The 18,400-nt window shown below is 34.7% G+C and overlaps 1 protein-coding gene across 9 annotated transcripts in view; it reads right to left on the minus strand.

The window, feature by feature from the left end:
- ZDHHC21 (zDHHC palmitoyltransferase 21) overlaps window positions 1-18,400 on the minus strand; it is a 66,455-nt gene that overhangs the window by 40,256 nt on the left and 7,799 nt on the right. For 8 of the 9 annotated variants that reach the window (XM_025887869.2, XM_073880807.1, XM_073880808.1 and 5 more), the window contains 4 exons: window positions 18,095-18,226; window positions 12,156-12,354; window positions 10,756-10,854; window positions 3,014-3,125 (listed from right to left, as the gene is read on the minus strand). In XM_025887869.2, coding sequence (XP_025743654.1) covers window positions 3,014-3,125; window positions 10,756-10,854; window positions 12,156-12,309 — 365 coding nt within the window. In that variant the 5' untranslated portion in view covers window positions 12,310-12,354; window positions 18,095-18,226. The remainder of the gene's footprint in view (window positions 1-3,013; window positions 3,126-10,755; window positions 10,855-12,155; window positions 12,355-18,094; window positions 18,227-18,400) is intronic. The other variant, XM_073880810.1, reaches the window with a different exon arrangement.

Consider the following 18,400-nt stretch of genomic DNA (forward strand, 5'->3'; position numbering starts at 1 on the left):
AAAGGAAAACAGAAACGGTATTTTAAACTTTAATAAGATGTTCACGTCAGGATCGGGAAAACTGAAAATAAACACAAACAACTTCATATATGCTTGACTTTACGGAGCTATGCTAATGGCATTTCAACCTACAAGCCAACAGCACACAGGAACAGCTATACGCTAAATATGCCACCTCACATTTGGAAAGCCCTTTCTACTTCACAACGGAAGTCCATGGATGCAATCGGTCTTCAACTCACAACCACCCGGTGTGGCAGGAAGAGCAGATGGCAGTCTCCTCGTTTCATTGGTATGGAAACGGGAACAAAGGAGTGAAGACACTTGCCAGAGGAAGCGACAGTAGCCAAGAGAACAAGAACTTTCTTCTAGATATTGCTCTTCCATTACAGCATCCCAGCTGTGGAGAGCAATTTGAATGATTCGAAGTAAGAAGACTGAAAACTGCCACTCTGACCTTACTGCTAAGCACTCCCGATTTGTCTTACTTTTCCATTCTATCCTTGGTCGCTGAAAATAAATATATATCCACAAGTATTTACAAATTCTTAGAGCTACACTTCCACCATGACAACAGTGAATCATAGCTAGGAAAAATAATTAACGTGGTAATCCTAAAATTTTCAAGGCTGATGCAGGCTGAAAATTTTAGTGTTCCAAATTTTCAGAATATTTTATAATTCCCGCAGAAAACCCTAGTTCAAAACTAGAACTTAGCTTGCACAAATGTTTTCATTTCCCTATAGCATTATACTGCCATTGTTCGGGACAAAAAGATATAGCTGGTTCAATTCCTAACAAACTGTTGTTTCAAAGGTGTATCATTAACTATTTTTTTTTTAAATCAGACATAGAAGTAAATGAAAAACTCAAAGAGGCATTCCCTAAACTTAAGAGCTCATGCTTTGTAAACACGAAAGTTCCTGTGTTTTGCGACTTGCAAGCAGGGCCTTCACAGAAGTGTGTTCACATGTGCACTTAAACATACTCTCCAACAGCTATGGCTTCAGTGACTTAACCTTGTCCCATCCTCCTTGACACCCCCCCCCCGCTTTAATGATGGCATTCTTAACCAGAGAGCTTTGAGAAATGCAAAGGTACTCAGTCTACATGTAAGAGTTCTCTCAATAACAAACTACTCAGGAAGCCAGAAAGAGAGAAAATCTCCAGGTGATCTGAGAACTGACCTCCAAATCTAAAGCTGTTAGGCAGTTAAGATAATGCAGTTTCTGGAAATATCAAAAAATTTCCTTGCTTCCAATTCACACTGTCTATTTCCCTCACCCTCTGACTACCTCGGCAATGCCCTATTAAGGAATTCAATCACGAAAGTCCCTCGATCTGTTTAAGGCCTCTGGTCTACCGTCCTACCCTACCTCCACCTCCTTCTACTTCTACTTTTCTTCCCACAAGTACTCTGAGAAGCTGGAAACCATGGAAGAGGCCAACAAACAGAGAGCTCACCGCCCAATCTTAGAATTTAGATTAATAGCATATTTTTTGTCACCAAGTTAATCTTTATTCCTTAAAAATAAAGAAAGAATGTCGCTAATCGCCACAGTACCATAACATCTCCTGGCTGATTATTTTTTAAGCTTAAACTCTTGCATTCTTTTAAAAGGAAGTATCAAAATCCAACCGTAACATGAACATTTATTATATTCTTAATCAGAAACATTACTCTAAAAAAAGGTTATACAATTGAGTTTTTCAGTGTGGTTACTACTTGCCTAATAATATGTATTTTACCTAGCCTTTTGTTTTTTAATGTATTACTATTGTAACTGTAAGCAGATCACTCAGGTTTAGAAAATCACTTGAGAATTAATCTGTTTAAATTCAAGGCACATTTTTTAAATATCGGCTATATATTATACACTATACTATCCCATTAATGGACTTAGACAATTTTAAACTTTTTTTATATAGTAACAAAGTGCTTTTATCTAAAACGCTTTTATTTTTCCTAATCTCGGGAAATTACCTTCTGTTTAAATAATCAGTTTATGGTAAAAATCAAATTTTCACTAAAAGTCTGCAAATATTAACTTGTGCTATCAGAGTAAGTTATCAGAAAATATGGGGAACTCTAAATTGGTCAGCATCATCCAGCAAAGCTAAACACCACCACTGAGTCAACTATAGATAAATGCAGTTATAAATTTAAGAAGCCTATTATGCAGTTAACTTTGTATATGTGCATGTATGTGTGTACAAACATAAATATATATGTATTTAGATATATTTACAAAGTGCTACACTATACTAGTTTAAATATTTATACAGAGATCTCATGCTAGGAAAACAGAATTAAATACAATATCTTGTTCACAGATTTTTGTGACAGCTTTGAAATGAGATACAATGCAGAATTCTCACAGCATTTGTTTTCAAAATTCTATTTCTCAACAGAACTGTTTTTAAAAATATTACAAGAGAGCCCCCTATTGACCGAAAATGTTGCCAGTTCAGGAGAATCAGCTAACTGCCACTTACACACATCCAGCTTGCAGGGAATCTTAATACCTGCATCCAATACATAATATTGAAAAAAGCTTACAGGAGGAGAAATGAGGTTATCAGAGTATCTGAGATGTGTTATTCTTTAATTAAACAACTGGAAAGGGAAATATCAACAATGCAATGTATACCATTTACTACAGTTAGAGACAATAACAGCTACTATTTAAGTGCTTTTTATGTGTCAGATGCTACACTACAATGCTTTACATACATTGCCTCATTTAATACAACAACCTTAGTTCTCTTGTACACCTGGGTGCATTGACACTGAATGTCCATTTTCTGCTCAAATACTCTTTGTTAGAAAAGATAGGATCTCTGTGCAAAAATGACTTTGGCAGTTGATAGAACCTGACAGAACCTGACAGTATCCTTACTGAAGGATTTTTGAAAACTGCATGATTTTAATATAACTTTTATTTAAATCTGCTACGTACTAAGATTTATTTTTCACTATTTTTTTTTCAAAAGTAAATCATAAGTTTCTTACCATGGACAGTGATGATCCATTCTCCTAACACAGTGGCCACAGCGGCTACAGTGATGGGAACGCTTTGGTCTCATCAAATTACATTTGTTACATAATTCCCAGAACTCCCGTTCTAGAGAAGGAAATTAAAATCCACTTAATAAAGGCAAATGAGTAATGTTGAAATTTAGCAACAACAGTTTAGATTTTATAGGAAGTCTTCGATATATATGTCCAAGATTTTTCTTCTACATCTTCACTGTAAAAGAATTTGCCATAAATATTGCTTCTCTATTCTATTCATGTCTTATTCTATACATTTCTAATTTTAAACACTGTAATAGTAAGACACCATTAATAGTCAAACTAAGGGATAGAAAATAAGGTATTCGGGTTATGGACATACTTGCTATAAGTGAAATTTAATGACAAATCCCGAAAGCACAACCAAATTATTATATTAAAACAGAATTTTATGTACAAATTAATTTCTAGGAATTTTACTAAAGACTCTAAAGAAGAAATAATTCTGAATCCTAGTTTCATTGATTAAGAAGTCACAAATCAATCCTATAGGGGCAACTGGGTGGCTCAGTCGATTGAGCATCTGCCTTTGGCTCAGGTCATGATCTCAGGGTCCTGGGATCCAGCCCACATCCATCTGACTCCCTGCTCAGCGGGAAGTCGGCTTCTCCTTCTCCCTCTGCCCCTCCCCCAGCTTGTGCTCACGCACGCACTCTCTCTCTCTCTCTCACTCGCTCAAATGAATAAAAGCTTAAAAAAAAAAAATCAATCCTATAAACTCATTAGAAAAACAGAGATAGCATTCCCACCCCCTAACCATTTTATATTTTTAATATCAGTGAATTCATTTAGGAGTGTTTATGGGAGAGGGTAGGAAAATTTTGTGTTTCACATGGTATAGGAGGTATTAGGATGATTTCAGAAGTAAAGATAATTACAAGAAAATTATTATTTAATGGAAATAAGGGAGTTCTTTACAAAACTCTTTCTTACAACCAAGTAGCAATTTCCTCTACCTTGTAATTAAAGAGCACACATTTAAGTTTTGTGCTAAAAACATTAAGTTTACAGAAATAAAAAGTCATTTATTTTCACTATAAATTTTTCTAATCAGACCTATGAGAACTATATGAAAGTCATCTATCAAGACAACTGCTTTATTATACAGAATGTATCTCTTTAACATTTGTTGAAATGGAATTTTACTTTTACAAAATTCTTAAACCTTCCATCACTTACATTTAAACTACACTAACCTTGTTAAAAGCATGGGCATAGTAATAGTAAAATTGAGTGAATATTCATATATGCAAAGTATCACCCTGGCACACAGTAGGTGGTCACTAAATGCCTGCTAAAGTATGAATTTTTAAAAATGAAAGATTTTAAATATAAGTAAAAGAAGATAATAGTAGGCAGTATTCAATTTTCTAAAAGATACCTTATTTTAATTCCATTAATTTAATTTAATAACCAGGAGTAAAATCAATATACTGGAATTTTATATAGTGAAGTATTAGGAAAACATTCTGCTATAGAAGAAATCAATAATAATATCAAATTAATTGTTCCAATAATATTAAAGTTGAGAAATTGACTTTTGCATTTAAAATTTCATTTTTTTAATTCTTTATTTAAATTCAACTTAGTTAACATATACTATATTATTAGTTTCAGGGGTAGAATTTAGTGATTCATCAGTTGCATATCACACCCAGTATTCATCACATCACGTGCCTTCCTTAACGCCCATCAGCCAGTTACCCCATCTCCCCCACCCACCTGCCCTCCAGCAACCTTCAGTTTGTTTCCTAGAGTTAAGATCCTCTTTCATTTCTTACTTACAGTTCTTATTTTAATAAAAACTTATGTGAGAAAGCAACATTAGAGTTTAATTTAGATGGTTAAATTAGTATTATTTAACTGTAACTGAAACAAAAACTCATTTCATATGTAGCACAATACAATGTCACAAGCAGATTACTCTTTTCCCACTTAGCGAGATGCTCCCAAACATCCCAACGTTAAAACTCTGAATTCACATACTGCAAGGAATGGAGTCAGGAAGCAGACTCCCCCTGATGAGCCAATTTTCATTAAAAGACAACAAAAAAACTTTAGTTTTTTAAAAACCAGTGCCTTAAAATATAAATATGGTATAAATATATGGTATAAAATATATTTATAAATAAATATAAAAATACATTTCAGCATATGATATTCTAGAGAGTAAAATTCTTTATTTCACACTTGAAATGTTGTGTCCTCAGAAAAGAAGGCAGCATTTGGTTATAGTGAGAGAAAGCCTGTAATTGTGTAGTCTAGATCACGGGGTGGCAAACTACAGTTCACAGGCAAATCCAGGCCACCACCTGTTTTCATGAGCTAAGAATGGTTTTTACAATTTTCAACAATTGAAAATAAGAATGTGTGATATGTAAAAATCCTGAAATTCAAATTCCAGTGTCCATACATAAAAGTTTTATTTGAACACAGTTCAAATGAACACCCATTCATTTATGTTTTATCTATGGCTGCTTTTGGGTTGCAATGGCAGAGCTGAGGGGCTGTGACAGAGACTGTACGAGTCTATAAAGCTGAAAATATTTACTATCTGGACCTGTACGGTAAAGAAGAGTTTGCCAATCTATGGTCTGGATCACAAATTTGTTTAAAGAAAGAGCTTGAGCCATTCCTTGGCTAAACTTAAGATATTATACAAATATCTAAAATAGCTTTGAAATCTCACATTTTCACACACATGCACACACACACACACCTATGTGTTTAGAGAACAAAGAAAAAAAATCACTATTTTAAATACCTAGAAATTTAAAGTATCCTCTATGTTTTTGCCTCATATAACAAGAAAAAAAAAATCCATCCATCTTAACCTACCCTATGTATCTAGAAACCATTTCTTGCTCTTTTCCAAATGTGACCTTGGTGACTGACATATTCTGATGTCTGAAGACTTTTGTACTAGCATCTAATATAAAATAAAAGCCTGTGGGGGGGGGAATCAGAAGGCAAAATACCATCTGTAAGTGATGAAAATAAAAATTTTAAATTAAAAAAAAAAAGCCCATGGGAGCGAGAATTCAACTGCTAATTTATGGTAGCTATAGAAAAATTGACAACTGACTTTTTTTAAAGCAAAGAAAAATTTTAAAAGAAAGGAAAATATAAAAGTGACTTTTTTAAAGAAAAAAAATCAAAACACAAAGAAAAGAAGACAAACCCCATAAATGCCTGGGTACACCTAAGTAAGTAACTTAGGTAAACAGTATGCCACTGTGTTGCATGGATCCTCTTAATGCTGTAAATGCATGAATAAACAAAAAAGCAAGATTTGGTTTTGTTTTATTTATCCCTCAGAAAGAAAGGAATCACCTTCTAAGTAAGACTTTTAAAAGACTTATTAGGTCTTCTCAATTACTGTATTTCAAACCACAAAGTAATGTTTTAGGGAGAAAAATATAACTTGAAACTATGAAAATCAATACGTTTGGCTCTTCACAGAGGTTCCCTGACAGAATCACTTGCCAATGTAGAAAATAAATGGTAGTAAGTCTCTAACAGATCTCCTTTAAAAAGCAATGTAAGAAATGGGGAGGGGCGCAAAACTACAAGTGAAAACATGACCCTGAGCATTAACAGCACGTGTCCCTACCACTCAGGGTACAATTTCAAGGGACGTTATCACACAAATTTTAAACACGCTGCATTTTTTTTTTAAACTTGGAAGATTTTGCTCTGTAACAGGGTGATTCTACTCAAAATGGCTCTAATGATGACAAAAAACACTGAAGTCAAACATGTAAGTTAAGAGCTTGATGATGAAAATGTTCTAGGGGCACCTGGGTGGTTCAGTCGGTTAAGCGTCTGCCTTGGGCTCAGGTCATGATCCCAGGGTCCTGGGACCAAGCCTCGTAACCACCTCCCTGCTCAGTGGGAGCCTGCTTCTCCCTCTGCCTGCCATTCCCCCTACTTGTGCTCTCTCTCTCTCTGTCAAATAAATAAATAAAATCTGAAAAAAGAAAGAAAAGAAAAGAAAAGGAACGGAAGGGGAAGGGAAGGGAAGGGAAGGGAAGGGAAGGAAAGAAGGAAGGAAGGAAGGAAGGAAGGAAGGAAGGAAGGAAGGAAGGAAGGAAGAAAGAAAGAAAAGAAGGAAAGAAGGAAGGAAGGAAGGAAGGAAGGAAGGAAGGAAGGAAGGAAGGAAGAAAGGAAGAAAATGTTCTAAAATTGATTGGGGTGGGATGCCTGGCTGGCTCAGTCAATAGAGCATGCAACTCTTATCTCTGGATTAGTTCAAGCCCCATGTTGGACGTAGAGCCTACATACATACATACATACATTCATAAAATTGATTGTGGTAACAGGTGCACAACTCTGTGGACATACTAAAAGCCATAAATTGTACATCTGAAATGGGTGAATCATATGGCATGTGATTTATACTCAATAAAGCTGTTTTTTTTTAAAGTTAAGAGACTGAATAAAATCATTTCATAAAACTTGAAAATGACATAAAGTAATATTTCTATATTTCAAGCATGCATGGGATTAATATGAATAATATAAATAGACATTTAATGATTTCACTTGACTATTTCATCTACATCCCCAAAAGTTTATAAAAGTCAAATTCTGGGGATCTTTGTGTGGGACAGCAGAACCTCCTCTTATATTCAAACTGCCTCATATATTTGGCAGGTCACATAGATACTAAATTTATCTAAAATCTATTATAAAAAAAACAGAAAGTCATGTAAAATATTTCAGAGTAATTCAATTAAAACATGGTTAAAATCAAAAGTATTAGGGGCTTAAGTTTCCTTTCCTAAAGAATTCAATTATATGAAACTGCTCAACCTTAAAACAGTGATGAATAAATGTCACTTCTTATAGCCCCAACTCTCTAGTCATGCTATTTTTTTTTACTCTTAAAATTTTATTTTTTACTAAGTTAAAACCATATTTACAAAATAATCAGCATCACGAGGCACATGATGACTTCAATTTTCCCCAGAATCAGAGCAAAGGTGAATAAAGGGCTAAAATTATTAACCTCTATATAGATGTGTGGTAAAAAAGATGAGGGAGCCAAGTATTTGGGTGTCATAGCAACCTGCTCTGTGACCTACAGAGGACAATCTACACTTGATTATTCAGTCTACCTACCTCATGCAATTACCATGAGGATCAAATGATAGGAGATAGTAAAAGACTTTGGAAATACTAAAATACAATAAATGAATGCGGTTGTTGCTTTTTTTTTCAGTTGGGCAAAAGGTTAAGTCTTTGGGACTCAGTGAAGAAAACTAGGCCAGATGCCAACTGAGATCATAAAGAATGCAGACATCCAAACAGCAGCAAGATACCATGGAGTCTTCCATCACTAGGGTCTATAAGCTAAAGGTAACACGGTGGTTTAATGCAGATTCAGTTAGGCCTACAGACACAACTTCTTTAGTATTCACTTAAAACCAATGTTTTTAAATGTTTAATTTTTTTGTTAATTTTTTTAAATCACAAAATTTCTCTCAAAAACTGTAATTCTCTGTTTTCTCTTTAAAAATTGTAAGATCTATGAATACCGGGCCTATGTGACAATTTCACTGCAGCTACTGCCTTTGGATATGAGATTTTCAATATGAAATAGTTCTTTCTTGGCCCCTTTCACTGATTTGCAGTATCTAATACATGTAGGCATCTGAGTGACCACTGCACACTAAAGATTTTATCAGAAATGGGTCCTTTTTTTTTATGTTCAATTAGCCAGCATATAGTACAACATTAGTTTTTGACGTAGTGTTCAATGATTCATTAGTTGCGTATACAACCCAGTGCTCATCACAACATGGTCCTGAGTTAGGAAAAGGTTACTTCCCTAATTCTCTAGAAACACTGGGCTTTAGAAATGAAGGAGGCAATACACCCACCAATGTGTTAGAGAGCCTTTCTTTGGGTCAGGTTAGTTGAGAAAAGAGATTCCGTACAAACTGCAGACTGCCACCCATCACCCCCCGCCCAAACACACACAAAAACTAACAGTGATGCTGCTTCTCTAAGTGAACAGAAACGAAATACTCGGCACAGTTCTCAGAAACTTCTACAGTCACATAAACATCAGTGTCTTATCATTCCCATTTAATCATTAAACTTGCAAGGCCACGTATGTCCCTAAATGATGGGTCTCAAAAAACAACATTCAGGAACTCAAGGGAGACTCACTCCCTTAGTGACTTGCCACTAATCTAATTTCAGAAGGAATTAATAGGTTCCCCAATTTTTTACACACTGGAATCACCTGGAATCTTTGAAAAATGCTGATATCTGGCTCCTACCTACATACATTATGATTTAATTAATATGGGATTGGGATCAGGACACTGAGTTGTTTTTTTTAATTATTTATTTATTTGACAGAGAGAGACACAGTGAGAGAGAGAACACAAGGAGAAGTAGGAGAGGGAGAAGCAGGCTTCCCGCAGAGCGGGGAGCCCAATGGGGGGCTCGATCCCAGGACCCTGGGACCATGACCTGAGCCAAAGGCAGATGCTCAACAACTGAACCACCCGGGCGCCCCAGGACACTGAGATTTTTAAAAGCTCCCTTGGTGACTCTAATGTCAGCAAGGTTGGAAAACACTGTAGTACTATAGAAAGTGTTCTGATTCTCTAATGCCCAACGAAGTCATAGGAATATCTCCTTAGAAGAAAGTACAGAGAGTTCTCAAAGCTTATAGAACAAATGATCCAAAAGTGAAAGTGAGGAAAGAGAGTCCCTGAGGTTTACTATACCTGGCATGTAATAAAACAAGCAATACATTTTCAATTCATTTTTGTGGTTCAAATGGTTATTGTGCAATAAGGTGACCCAAAACTACCTTCAATTGACACTAAAATAAAAAGTTTTCAAATTTTTCACTGAATTGTTAGAATTTGGAAAAATATAGGCAATAGTATCATTAGACTACAAATATTTACTCTAAGCAATATTCTATTTATAATTTATAATATCACCAAGAGAGGGGACTATCAAAAAGATCCCTTTATTAAATAAAAATATATCAGGTACTTATGTATCATTCAACAAGCATTTACCCAGCATCTACTAAGTGACAGAGATGGGCACTAAGGATACAGCACTGAACGAAGAAAACAAAACAAAAAATCAACACCCTCACAGAGGCTATATAGGTCTAGAGTGGGAGACAAGAAAAACAAGTAAACTACAAAGAGGCAGAGAGTGGGGGATACCAGGAGTCAGCTGGGATTTGCGATTTTAAATAAAATAATACATTATATGAAAAAAGAAAAAAGAAGAAGATAGCAAGAGGGGAAGAATGAAGGGGGGGGAATCGGAGGGGGAGATGAACCATGAGAGACGATGGACTCTGAAAAACAAACTGAGGGTTCTAGAGGGGAGGGGGTGGGGGATGGGTTAGCCTGGTGATGGGTATTGAGGAGGGCACGTTCCGCGTGGAGCACTGGGTGTTATGCACAAACAATGAATCATGGAACACTGCATCAAAAACTAATGATGTAATGTATGGTGATTAACATAACATAATAATAAAAAAAATAAGAAGTCTAGAAAGGAAACATCGGAGAAAAGACTTGCGAGTGGTGTTAGAGAACATATATAATGAATACATACTAAAGGCTATAAAATACATTCACAAAGGTAATAATGCCGAGAGAGCAAAGTGATCAATCTGAAGAGTGCCATACCTCCGTGTGGAATCTTAGGGTTCTCGGGGAGTCTTCCTGGATCAGTAAATGAGGCCCTCACTAAAGCAACCAGACAAAATACGGCAATGCCATAGAATACTTTGAAATAAATAAGAAAGTTAAGTAAATAAAATCTGTCATTTATTCTTCAAAACACTTTATCAAAAAGCATATTCAAAGTTTAAAAGCATGTTTTAATTAATGCCATCAGAATAAGTAATTTTGAAAACTAAAATGGAAAAATTAAATGATTAAATAAAATAATTAAATATTCACTTCACTCATCAAATACTACTGCCAAGAGGACTATCTCGTACATATTAACTTAAATATTATTTTGCATAATAACTGATAAACTTGTTATAAATCAGATTTTTTATTAACAGAGGTTCCCTGTCAATAATGGCATAAATGAATGGGCTCCCTTTTCATTACTACATGTACTATATTTGACAGAATCAAAGCAGCATTTTAAAACCCATTCTACAATTAAACTTTTTCATTACCTCTAACTGGCTATCTTCAAAATTACTTTGAGTTAGAGATATTCAATTGCTCCTTTTAATAAAGCTTAAGATATTGATGTAATGTGAAAATAAAGAATCTAGAAATTTTGAGTTTCTAAAAGAATAACTAGAAAAATAGCAGTAAGGAAAAACAGGTTCATTCATTATAATTCTACCTTTTAAAATGAATAAAAAAGATAGGCATTTGGTGGGGGAGGGGGGAGGCCCTGCACCAGTAAGAGGAAACTCAGTTTGAGTGCTAACTCCAGGAATGACTGCATGGTACTGGTCAGTTTTACCACTTGTATAACAGAGATATTTCCCACAGCCCTTGTGAGGCCAAAATGACATAACGTACAAGGAAACTCTAAATGCCACATACATGTAAAATATATCATTTCAATCTTATTCTTTTAATCATAAGCAAGCCATCACCAAATGAACGACAGCAGAAAATGATTATCCAGAAGTTCAAAGTGTTATCATAATCAATGTCATAATTAGTAATTTTTGCATCATGAAAGTCTCATTTCTCAGTAATGTATATCATCTTCATTCTTAAAACTCCTTCCACATTTGAAATAAGTACATAATAGAAACATTAAAAATGCACACAGACACACACAAAATAGCACTACTGTGCCAGTTTCGGTTTAAACAAAATGACCTGTATATATTTTGCAGAGCTATGGAGATGCTACATTTACCCAACCCTGCAAAATCTATAAAAGCCAGTCTTTTTTAAGACTTCCCTAATTTAGTAAGTAACTTAATTATTAATAGTGCCGATAATATTAAAAGAAAAGTTATCATAGTGATACTATACTACTATACTCCAAAAATATTCACAATGAGAAAACTAATTGTATAAAGAAATAAAGATCAGGAACTTACTTATTATTAATATGCCTGGAATATGTCCTTCTTCATAGTGAGGAAAGAGGACAATTTTGGGAATTAAAACAATATTGTATAACCAGACAAAGACAATCAAACCCATGCAGCACCAACCATGTGGGTCAACAACAAAGTGAATCCGGAGACCCATTCTGCAGTCCTACAACTGCGTGCCAACCCACAAGGAAAGACAGTCCTAAGGAGAGGTGACAAAGAAAAAAATTACTTATGTAGAAAAAATTATTTGACTGAAACAAAACTATATTACTGGCAACTATAAAATGACGCCGAGTTTTCTTTGGATATTTTTGACAAAATGAAACACACTGCAAAACAAAGAGAAGTTTCAAGATATTCAAACTTCATCAGAGGCTTCAAATCATTTAATTCCAATTTTTACTATGAATTGCTATCACAGAGGATAAATTAGCAATACCTTCTGAAGCTAAACACAAGTCTGTCCTTAACCCAGCAATTCCATGTGTAAACCCAAGAGAAATGAGACACATATCAAAAGATACATGCAAAATTTTTTAGTAGTTTTAATCATTAGACTAACTGATGGTCATACAAGTCAAAACAGTGGTCCGTCCTCTTGTGGTGGGAGGGGAACATAAGGGAAACTCTGAGGGGCTAGAATTGTTCTCCATCTTGACCTGGGTGGTGTTTCATGGGTATATACATATGTAAAAATTCACTGTGCTGTACACTTAAGATCTGTTTGATTTATTTTAATTTTAAACCACAATACAATGCCTAATCATTTTGGAAAATAAAAAGCGGAACATAATCACAAATTGCCAAAAATATTTAAATTCACAGAACAAAGCCCAACTAATCTTACTACTATCAATTCAAGAAGACTACTGTTTAAATGGAGTTTTTTCACTGAGTGTTAACAAAATGCTAATCGACCTTCCAGTGAGACACTTAAAGTTGATACTTCTATATTTATGGTACCAAAAAAGGTGATTTAAGATATATGCTTACCTTCGTAGATATAATTTATAAGGCTTAAACAGGAAATTATAAGGTCAAGGGGGCACCTTTTACATAAAATAAAATGGAATAATAACAAACTAGGACAGTGTTTCTCAAACCTGTAAGCTAACCGGAATCAACTGAGGAGCTTTTTAAAAATGTTATTCTCAGGTCCCATTCCAGATCTACTGAATCATAATTCTTTATGGAATAACAGCTCAAAAACCAATAAAATGTTTTAAAATGTTCCCCAGGTTTCTCTGATAGAGCACACTGGTATCTAGAAACCACTGATCCAAAAGCTTCCCTAAGACTTCCATGTTAGGGCAATGAGTTGAATGCAGTTCAACAAATTTATTCACGGAGCCGCCATTAACACACCAGTTATTATAGATACAATGATGAATGAGATGTGGTCTTTGCTTAAAGTAACTAACAGTCTACTGGGGAAAAGAGTCAGAAAAATGGGTTTAATACAACTTGTTAAGTACCAGAGATGTGGACAAGATGTCACCAGAAGGAGGAGGATCAGGACTCGTTAAATCAGGGCAAGACTTCCTCTAGGTGGTGAAATCTGAGTTCAGCTTTAAAAGACAAGTAAAAGTTATCCAAGCAAAGAAAAGTGACAACAATACTGTAAACAGAAGGAAGAGCAGGAGGTATACAAGAGTAAAAATTGTAGGAGGTATTACAAATTGCCATCATAAGTCACGAAGCTCGCAGTGGAGAGTGAGGGGTGAGAAATAAAGACATTAAGATGCCACGTTAGAATGCTAAGACTTCATTCTTTGGCATTGGAAAGCTACTGATGCAAGAAGTTAACATAATGAGATTTATACTTTAAATAAAGTATTGAAGCTCTGGTGTCGAGGATAAAATTAAAGATCAGTTAAGCTAAGGAAAGACAAAAGCCAAAATTAGGTTTGAGAAGAGATCAACTGAGGAAACGGTTACAATCAACCAGTATGTTTAACTGACTGACTGGATATCAGGGGTTACAGAGGAAAGAGTCCAGAAGGACTCGGAGAGTTTCATCTTCTATCCCTCACTATCATCAGTTGGAGAGCCTCAGGGTGCGGTCCCTTAGAGGCCCTGCCAATGTTCTTTAAAGCTACAAAGCTACCGGAACAAAGAAAGAAAAAAAAAAGATTTAGGATTAGCTAATTTTAAAGTAATACCCTGATCCTATCATCCTTAGAACATGCAAATACTGGAGCAGCAGAAAAAAAAAAGACAAGAACTCAAACGCAACACCACCCAACTGTTTAAATCAGATATGGTCTAAATTAGTACTTATGTACGAATTTTAAAATAGGAATAGTGCCTAGGCCTTTAAAAAAGTAAAAGTTGAACTTCATTACCTTTTAATTAGAAAATTACAAGACCTATCAGTATCATTAAAGGGAGGAAAGTCACAGAGGATAAAGTATGCTATTTAATTTACTGGGTATCATTGTTTTAAAAACTAAAGGAGCTCAAATACAAATGATAAGCTGTCTACATAGCTAAAATGAGAAACATTAAAAAGAATGTTTTTTTTACAGTCTTGCCAACCATCAAGTGCCAAAAGAAATGACAGAAGGCTCTGTCTCTCAACATGTTCAATATTATTAACTCCATGTACCTTCTTTCTTATAATGTTTCAGTTCCAGACAGGACTGAAAAACAGATTATGAATTCCAATCATCACAGAGAACAGAGCAATTTCATTACTTATTTCTAAATTTATTAATATTAGAAAAGCATTCAAACAAGCAGCAGAAGTATCACTCATTCATGTTTCTGAACTCTATTTGTATCCTCCTCTACCAGAGAATAACAAGTTCTTCTTCGGAGATTCCTCACAACTGAAGAATACTAGATACCGAAAAGCATAGTTAAGGGTGTCTGATTTTCCTGCATGTGAGCAGATATAGACAACAGGCTCTAAAACAAAAAGCATCCCCAAGGAAAAGCAAGCAAAGAATAGAAAAATAAAACAATGAGTAAATAAGATGTTGAGTTGTTTTTTAAATACCTGGTGAGTGAAAATTGGTGCCACATAAGCTTTATGGCTAGACTGTAGAGAAGCAAACAGTAGTCCTCGAAGAGCTCCAAATCAGATTACAACCAGAAACACGTACCTGGTAGAGTGGTAGGGATCACTCCACTCAGTTAATATCTCCCAGGCGTGGCTTATGGCTGAACAGAAACTATTACACATCCTGAGCCACAACCAAACTGAACACAGCGCTGCTACTCGGTCCTAAGGGTGGCATTTGTAAAATACTTTCATTAGCCAGAGATTCTAACATGCTAATTTGTATATTAAAAGGTGAGTTCATAACTCAAACTTTGATGTAACTAGTGGACATACTGGTACTTCAACATTTTTTAAGATTGCTATCTGGTAACTCTACTTGAGTGCCGTGACTAACTTCATTAATGATGTAAATTACTACAGCACCAACTTTTTTTTTAAAGATATCATTCAACTCTTAATAAACTAGACTACATAAATATTTACAGTATCCAAACTATTCTAGGAGGAAACGACCTTTCCTTTCTTGCCTTTTTAGGCCACTAAATTTTACCATGTATTTTCTTCAGGAAGAATACTCGAATCACTATGAAAAGAAAGGGATGGAAAACTATTATAGGACCGAAAACTATACAATCAAAATGCAGCTTTTAGAAAATGATAAAAATTAGCCAAGATAATTTACAAGAAATCGAGGCAAATGTTCTCGCTAAACTTAGTTTTATATGACTCTCCACCTCAGCCAGTCGTCTTACGAATGTTCCATGAATATGAAAAAAACATTCCCTCTCTCATTCCTCCTATCTGAAATGTCCCTACCATTTTGCTTACTCTATTTAAATTCAATTCACACTTCAAGGTCAATTTGAATCTCATTCTCCAGATGAAATTTTTCCTGCCACCTCAGTTCACGGTGATTTTCCTCTTCTAAATTCCAAATACAAAGCAAAACTAGTACAAGAAAATAGCAAGTGGTTTTATAACCTCAAAATGAGGAAGACCTTCACAAACAAGACCTTCACAAACAAGACCACATAAAGATTAAAATTTCTGAAGCCTAAAACATACCAAAAACAAAGGTAAAAGACAAAGTATCCCTTTTAAAAAACATTACAACATCTGACTGGTAAGAGGCATACAAAAGAAATACACAGAGAAGCAATTCACAAAGAAAAAAAATTTAATGGCTAATCATTACTGATTAGGAAAATGTGAAATAACTAGGTATGTTTTTTCATCCTTTGTACTCACAAAATTTTGGAAAGATTACCCAGGGATGAGAGAGCACAGAGAAAAAGATACTCCCACCCATTACTGCGATGCATGTAAACTGATACAATCATCTTTAGATGGCAATGTAGCAGTAGCTATTAAAAAGTCAAACTCTCTGACCCTTTGACAAACTATTTGACCCAGCAGTTTTACCTCTAGTAAGAGCTACCAAAGTACTCATTAGAGTGTGGAGGTACATGTACATTCAAGGTGTTCCACACAGTGCTTTTTGTAATCATAAAAATTGGGCACAACATCAGTGCTCATGAAGAGGGAGAGGAATGACCAAATTATAAGACATCCAAGGTGTAGAGTTATTTCCAAGCTACTGCAATTAAAGAAAGAAAGAAAGAAAAGAAAGAAAAGAAAGAAAAGAAAGAAAAGAAAGAAAAGAAAGAAAAGAAAGAAAAGAAAGAAAAGAAAGAAAAGAAAGAAAGAAAGAAAGAAAGAAAGGAGGTAGATCTAAATCTGCATAGGGCTACCCACATGTAGTGTTGAATGAAAGAAAGGAGGTTATGAGAAAAAGCTTAACAGTGGTTTCCTGGAGAGGAGGATAATGAGAGACTAGGAAAAGGTATAAGGGAACATTCTAGTTCCCTCATAAAGATCTCTATCTTGATAGGAATTTGAGACACAGGTTGTGAATTTGTCGAAAGTCGGCAAATGTACACTTAAGAACGGTGCATTTCATGGTATGTAAATATACCTTTTAAAAAACCCTATAAACCAACAGTGAACTCTAGCTAATGATATGTAGGCTGAAGTATCAGGGAGGGGGCGGAAGGAGGAAATGTACTAACGTCTGCAATTTACTATGAAACGGATCCAAAAAAAATAAAGTGGATTGAAGGATGGACAGAGAGATGGTTGAGCATGTCATGAAGTTTAATAAAATATTAGTTGTAGAATCTAGGTGATAGGTATTCAGATGTTACACCATAACATTTTTTCAACTCTTCTGTTTAAAATTTTCATAATTAAATGTTGCAGGGGAAAGCAAATTACAGAAAAGTTTGTATAACATGCTTCTTTTTTTTATTAAAAAAACATGTATTAGTAATTTCTATATATGTACAGGAAAAAAAAAGTATAGAAGAAAACATACCCATCAAACTGTTAACATGACTGGTTATCACTGGGCTGAGGAAGGATAGAGCAGTGCAAAGAAAGCTTTCACATCTCACGTATGGATTATGTGTTCTTCTAAGTTTATTAATAAACATACGTACTTCTAAATTCTTTTCAACCAACTGAAAAATAAAGATTGCCTAGGGGTTCTGATTAGACACTACAACCTTGTACACAAGATGTTTAATTTAAGCTCTCTTTATCGCTATATTTATTACCCTAATATTAAGTGCATTTAAAATTAGTATTTTTTAAAATGCAGTGTAGAAGCATCAGCTGTAAAGCCACATCAGATCTGTGTTCCTGAAATCTGTATTACTTACAGATTATTTTTCTCTATGGAAAAAGACATTTCTTATTTAAGAAATGTCTAGTTAAAATTTAATATGAAAAATTTTAAATAAACATAATGTAACTACAATTATCTTTTTTTGCAAATGGATAACAGTTAAATGCACCTAAAAATAAGACTTTAAGGATCCTATGCCACATAATACAGAAACATATTCCCATGTAAAATTAAATGTAGACTTACCACTTGCAAATTCACCAAGATGTGTTGTAATTTTTCTGGTGCTTGCATTTAGAGGTTTTATCTTGATTCATTCCTTTTTTAGTTACATCCCAACAAATGGATCTCTCCTCAATAACAGTTCTCCATGAGAATCTATTAATGGTTTAACAAATAATGATCTCTTACAAAGATAAAAATTGTAAGCCACTAAATATTCTGTGAAAATGTCAATTACAAAAGTTTTAAACTCAAAAATAAGATGATTCAACTCCACCTGATTTTGTGTTTTCATATCCTACCCCATCCCCCCAAAATCTGCATTTGATT

The sequence above is a fragment of the Callorhinus ursinus genome, unplaced genomic scaffold, assembly GCF_003265705.2.
Source record: "Callorhinus ursinus isolate GAN/ISIS: 27379988/994484 unplaced genomic scaffold, GSC_fseal_2.0 scaffold39, whole genome shotgun sequence".
Lineage (NCBI taxonomy): Eukaryota > Metazoa > Chordata > Mammalia > Carnivora > Otariidae > Callorhinus > Callorhinus ursinus.